We start from the raw sequence: 6,858 nt of genomic DNA on the forward strand, positions 1-6,858 counted from the left end.
GTATATGAAAAAGACAAACATATCCCCGTTAACAAAGTTTGTACTAATTAGACAATTAACTACAAAAGAAGGTATCTTTCTCTCTCTCTCTCTGTGTACATATATATATATATATGTATGTATGTGTATGTATATATATATATATATATGTATATATATATAGGCAAGTTCTTTTGTTAACCCAATAATTGGTGTTAACTTTGTGAACAATCTTGACCCTTGATTCTTAATATCTATGGATGAGAACAATTGTGGCATATTTGTAATTAATTACAAATGAAGGATACCAAAACATAAATGAACAAGGGTAGATTTGGTAGAGATGTCCAAATCGGTTACAAATCGATAATTAATTAATTATATTGGTTACAAATTAGTAATTGATCATTCCTTTTATAGTTCATAGAATCATCCGTGTAGGATTATGAACACTTATGAACATATATATAACTTATTAACTAATCTTAGTTCGTAGCTTTCACATATGGACATACGGGAACAATTATGAACACTTATTTGCATGTATTAAAACTTTTGAACACTAAAGTAATTAACTTTCACATATGAGCACAATAATATATAATCAAAGTGTTTCACTTGTAAACACATATTGACCAAATGTTAGATGTATATAGATATTGTTTTATGAACACATTGGAACACATGTGAACAATATATACACTATATGAACATTGACGACTACTTAGTTTATTGGCTTTCATATTTGAACACAATACTTCATGATCATAAGATCTTCAATCTTCTGGTATTGTGATCTACCGTCTTCACCCATGTTTGTATATGTTAATTATGAATATTTATCTATCAAACACTCCTCCACCACTATTATGGTTCAATAAATCAAATCCAGTTATTTGATTTGAAGATTGATGTCGATTACATATATGTTGAAGATAGAATATTCAAGTTTCTTATCATATTAAAATAACAAGTCATCTATAATTTGGAAAGAAATAAACATATTACTTTAGCTATAATCATGGGATTGATGTTTTTGTAACCACCCATTAATGAATGTGAAGTTAAGACAAAAAAAACAAATTACCATTATGTCCTCAATATTAATTGTATGTTAATAGAATAATCTAATCTAACAAAAGCTTGTGATTGGTTTAAATGTTTTGTATTGTTAATACATTTTTCATGGTTAACAAATGATCTTAGCTCTCTCTCTTTCTCTCTCTCTCTCTATATATATACACACACACACACACACTCTTAACTCATAAACCTTTAACACCACTTTTACCCAAAGAACATTTAACTCAAGATTTTAGCATCCTAAATCAATTATACTAAAATCAGTGGTTTAGTTCCAACAACTCTAAGAAATTATAAACCAAAATTATGGTAGGAAGAACATCGTCAAAGATGCTTATAATTAAACATTTCAGATTTTCAAGAAATAACTCAAAATCGACCATAAACGATGTCTTTCATCAAGAAATTTAATGTTGTGTTCTCGAATTTGGGGAGAAAAGAAAAGGAAAAGCCGGAAGGAAAAGAAAAGGAGGGATAAGAAAGGAAATAAAAGCAATTTTGCTATTTATGTTCTCGAAAGGGAAGGAAAATAAAAGAAAGAAAATAATTTCCGTGCTTATGAATGCGAGAGAAAAGAAAGGAAAGATATCATTTTTACTAATATACCTTTTAAAAATATATTCATTAAAATAAAAGACTAGATAATTTTGTAATTTTAATAAGTATTTAAAAGGGTTCTATTTTCTTTCCTTATCATTATTTTCCTTTTTTTTTTCTCTCCTACAAAAATTTCAAGAGCACGAGGTTTTTTTTTTTTTTTACTTTCCTCTCATTCCTTTAATTTTCTTTCCAATCCTTCGTAAAAGACGTTTCAAGAACACAACGTAAAATAAACTCACCCAAAAAATCTCCAAGAATCCTAAATCTCTACCAGATAATTAGAGAAACCTTAGATTAAAGTGTTAGAGAGTTCATACCTTAAAAGAAACCCTAATAGACAATAAAACCCTTGAAGCAGATGACTTCATGTCTCGACATGGCTTTGGATTTTGATTATCGGGTTTCAAACTGCACCCTACCTAATCTTCTAGACTTGTTATTCCTGTGAGTTGACTCGCTGGTGGATTTTGAATCAGTTAGAATGGAATTGAGGGCGTAGGATTGGAACTTGCATACATTGCATAGAATTACGAAGGGGCATGGAGAGTGGGATGCAGTTATGGAGCCTAGAAGATCGTAGGTGGAGGGGGAAGCTGAATACTGCTTTATTCCTTGTACAATAAGCAAATATAGATGTACCTTTTTAAATTTCAACACGTAAACGTTATCCATGCTTATATGTATAGTATAGATATACACACACAAATACACAAATACACAAATCTACATAGAATTACACTTCTTTGGTGTGTTTAATCATATATAATTAAACGTCTATATGTTGTCCATGCAACATGTGTTTAATACATGTTGAACTGGGCTAGTTCAAATCATATATCTTTTTACTAATGTAGGGGATAATCAAATAGAAACCATCTAAAAATTGAAATCAATAAAAGTCAGTTTGTATGTATTGTTTCATAGATGAAACAAGACAAAGTGAACATACAATGTTCATGTAGTTTTTTTTCATGAATGAAATGTCGAACAATTTTTTACGTTGAAAAAACACATAAACGAGTTTATACACGAAACAACACATTCATACTCACACATAAGAATAAAACAACTTAAACAATATGAATCACTGCTTAAAAATCAAATCCATTGGATGGTTTCTGTTGATTTCATGTGTTTAGTTTTTACATGTGTTGTTTCAACTACTAAACATACATGAAACTTTTCACGGTTTGTATTTTTTTTGTTTTAGTGGAATGTAGTAACATAAGGGATAATATGTTGTAATAACAGAATAAATAGAAACAACATCAAACAAAACAACTAAGCAAGTGACCATAGCGGAGTTCGGTGTATCACAAGTGATACTCTGTTGGGTCAATTGCAGATGGAGAACCAATTCACTATATTTTGAACAATGCATAATACATTGGGAATAATGAGTTATCTATATAAGGCGTCATTTCACAATATAACTACCATGCAAACCCGTAGATTAGTTCCTACGAGACCCTCTCGTATAACTATATCAAATATTCGAAACCTTCTAGTTTCTAAATCTTGCGGAATCACAAGCAAAATAGAAAAAAAAAACGGCGAGTGGTTACTTGGATGACTTCAATGAACGAACCATAACAACAAGAAATCAAAGATAATTTCAGATATGAAGTGATGTATCCCTCACACATGCTTTCATACGTAATAATTCAACACTAAGAAAAAGATTAAATGCATAAAATAGCAACCTACTTTCATAAATTTTCTTATTATAGCATTCTGCTTTTGTTTTTCTTTATTACAGCAATGTACTTTCAAATTATTTTTTATTAAGACATTGTACTTTAAAAAATCTACCCATAATAGCAATGGGTAACCTGTTACCTTTTAAACCGGTTAACCCTTTGACTTTTTTGCTTGTGTGGCTTTAATGAGATGATGTGGATGACATATCATTTTGATGACTTAACTAAAATTAAAATAAAAATCTATTTCAAATTATTATTAGTAATTTTCATTTTTCATTGCTATGATCTAGAAAAAATATTTATTTTTATTACTTTTTCTTATTAAATTGCATGCAAATTAAATATTCTTAGAGTAAAATGTTTATTCAATAAATATGAAACATTATTTTCAAGATATATTTTGTTTGTAAAAAAAGTAACTTTTCCTATTTTATTTTGTTCAAATAAATACATATATTTAAAGTTTTTTTTTAAATATTAACGAAATAAAATGTTATCTACAATTTTTTAATATTGTTATATTAATAAATAATTCAAAAAAGCTAATTAATTTAATATATTTATACGTCAAGTAAAAAGCTTTTGAACAAATACAATATATTCTTTAAAAGATAATATTTTTTGGTAAAAAAAGAACAATTCTTATTTTCTTTTTTTTTTCAAAAAACACATATTTTTTGAAAAATATTAGCGAGATAAGTTGTGTTCTACTAGTTTTTATTGATATTGGTATATTAATGAATAATTTATATATTTTTTAATTCATTTAATATATTTATTAAATAACATGTAAAATATCTAAATATTAAAATTAAAAATACAATGTTTAATAATAACTAGTAGATGCTATAATAAAATATTTTTGAAAGTACATAATGTAGTAAGAAAGTAACATCACTATTGTACATGTGGACAGCCTACGTGGACAATGAGGTAGCATAAAAACCTAATATAATGGGTAAATTTAAATCAAAAGGTTACTCATTGTTATAATGGGTAAATTTTTCAAATTACAATGTCCTAATAAAAAATAGTTTGAAAGTATATTGTTGTAATAAGAAAAACTGATAGTACAATGCTATAATAAAGAAATTTATGAAAGTAGATGGCTATTTTGTGCATTTTGCTCCTAAGAAAATGTCGGCGGTAAAGTCTTTAATCAAGTTCTTCTGGCGAAAATGAGCCGTTGGTAATCGGTAAATATACGGTTTTTCCGACGGAAATACAGACAGACAAGTCCATCGGTATTGTCTTGGTTTTAGTAGTGACATCAACACACAAAAAGGAGGAACTTTATTCACAAAAATTGAAACCGCAATCATAAATTGTGATTAATAAACACTCAAAACTATTAAAGCTAATCCTCCCCATAATTTCCCACTCAAATTCTTGATACAAAGGTGGAGATGGAAGAGTTGTATTTATACTAAAACCGTATACAGATCCCAACTTGATATGAATGCTAAAAATATGAATTTTTGGATCTATCACTTGGCACGACCGTACGAGATTATTCCCTATTTTCTGTTTTAACCGCAAGAAATGCTTGTAGGTGAAGTGAGTCGATCATTAGATGTTGTAAAATTCAGAAAAAACCCTCATTGATGAAATATTGTATTTAATATTTTTCATTCATGAAATAAAAAACAGCAACGGAGAAAACAAAACAGAAAAAGTCAATGCCTTAAGTTCATATATCATCTTTTTATTAGTCTATTTAAAGCCAAGGCCATACGATTGCAGTGTTCATCAGAGGAAAAGACCAAGGTCGAAAGGAAAGAGAACTAATCCAGTTCAATATCCAGGTAGCCTTACTAATCCTTAAGTACCTGTTGCTTCTTATTCCATATAGTTCTAAAGGCTTTCTTTACTTTATATTTCAGGGAAAAAATAACAACCGATGGCAAATATACCTGCTGATCATGAAGAAGCTGCAGATATCATCTACGGCAAGATTCATATTCTTGTTGTTGAAGAGAAAAAAAGACGAAAACATGTCCATCAGTTTTCTCCATCCATTTACAGAGTTCCAAACACCCTTCGTGATGTCAACCCAATATCTTATAGCCCTCGTATCGTCTCAATTGGACCTTTCCATAAAGACATCCAAAAAATGAAAGAAGTTGAAGTTCACAAAGTGACGTATCTGCTTAATCTTTTTCGTCGTTTAAGATCCCCACGGGATCAAACAATGAAAGAATGTGTCAACAGGGTGCTTGCTCAAATAGACCAAATCAAGGCATGTTATGGAGGGGAGAAGGAGACCTATGATGACCATGAATTTGCAAAAATAATGGTTATCGATAGTTGTTTCATACTAGAACTTGTTTACAGGTCAAACGTGAACGAGAATGAGGGTCATTCATTTTTTGACGACAACTTGCTCACCCTTTATGCTAAGCATGACTTAATCCTGCTAGAAAATCAAATCCCTTTCTTTGTTCTTGAAAACATCTTTGAGTGTACAATTAGGAAATTTAGACCCAGTGCCTCTCTTACTAAGCTTATCCTGTCGTTTTTAACAGAAATTAACCCTTTCGGGAAAGAGCTAGTGCTCAAGAATGAAGGTGCTCATACGAATTATGATCATATCCTCGGGCTTTTGCAGAAATGTTACCTGCCTTCAAATGCTATGCTATCAGAGATTTCAAAAATATCAAACTCGGGTGCAAAACTTTCAAATGCAATAACATCGTACTCGGTTGCAGAACTGTCTAGGGCAGGGGTGAAGTTTAAGCCTTATGTAGATGCAAAATGGCAACTGGCCATGGAATTCGAACCATCTAGGGTTCCATGCTATGTCTGGTCTTGGGGTAAGCCTACTTTCAGAATGCCTCTCCTTCAAATTGAAGATTATACTGAATCAGTTTTAAGAAACCTTATTGCATACGAGCAGTGCTCTCCTGCGATTCCTAATTACATTACATCATATGCTTTTGCCATGGAAAGGATATTAGATACTAATGAGGACGTCCTCATGGCAATAGAATCAGAAGTAGTTGTAAACAACTTGGGTTCTAGCAAACAAGCTTCAAAAATGATCAACAGTATATGCAAAGAAGTTACGGTAAGCAAATTCTCTTACACTAASGAATGGGGACAACTGAAAACCTATTACGATGGCTATTGGCCTAAAAATGTTGCATGGTTGAGGCGTACATATTTCAGTACTCCTTGGAGCTTCATAGCCCTACTTGCTGCTTTCGTCCTCTTTGGTCTTACTGTGGCTCAAACCTACTACACTATCCGCCCTGCATGATATCATTTTGCGTCTATTGAGGAAGCTACCAATAAACATTGGCTGTTTGTTTTTTCATCTTGTATATACTATTTTTCTTGTACATAGTTTCTTATTTCTTTCTTAATGTAAATCATTCCTTGCTGCTAGAGAATATAGCACAATATACGTGGTTGAAATTGCTAATCTTACTCTGCAAGCTAATCAGATAGGAACTCATGGTAACCGATGATAGGCACATATTTTACCCGGTTA

General features: G+C 30.8%; 1 protein-coding gene across 1 annotated transcript; it reads left to right on the forward strand.

Annotated features, from left to right (window-relative positions):
• The first annotated feature begins 5,109 nt into the window (after positions 1–5,109).
• On the forward strand, positions 5,110–6,642 carry LOC112507949 (UPF0481 protein At3g47200-like). The gene is made up of 2 exons (XM_025112706.1): positions 5,110–5,170; positions 5,249–6,642. Exon 2 carries the CDS (start codon positions 5,266–5,268, stop codon positions 6,622–6,624), a length of 1,359 nt encoding a protein of 452 aa, XP_024968474.1. The 5' UTR covers positions 5,110–5,170; positions 5,249–5,265; the 3' UTR covers positions 6,625–6,642.
• The last annotated feature ends 216 nt before the right edge of the window (positions 6,643–6,858 follow it).

This window comes from Cynara cardunculus (genome assembly GCF_001531365.2).
Source record: "Cynara cardunculus var. scolymus isolate 2C chromosome LG 2, CcrdV1, whole genome shotgun sequence".
Classification (NCBI taxonomy): domain Eukaryota; kingdom Viridiplantae; phylum Streptophyta; class Magnoliopsida; order Asterales; family Asteraceae; genus Cynara; species Cynara cardunculus.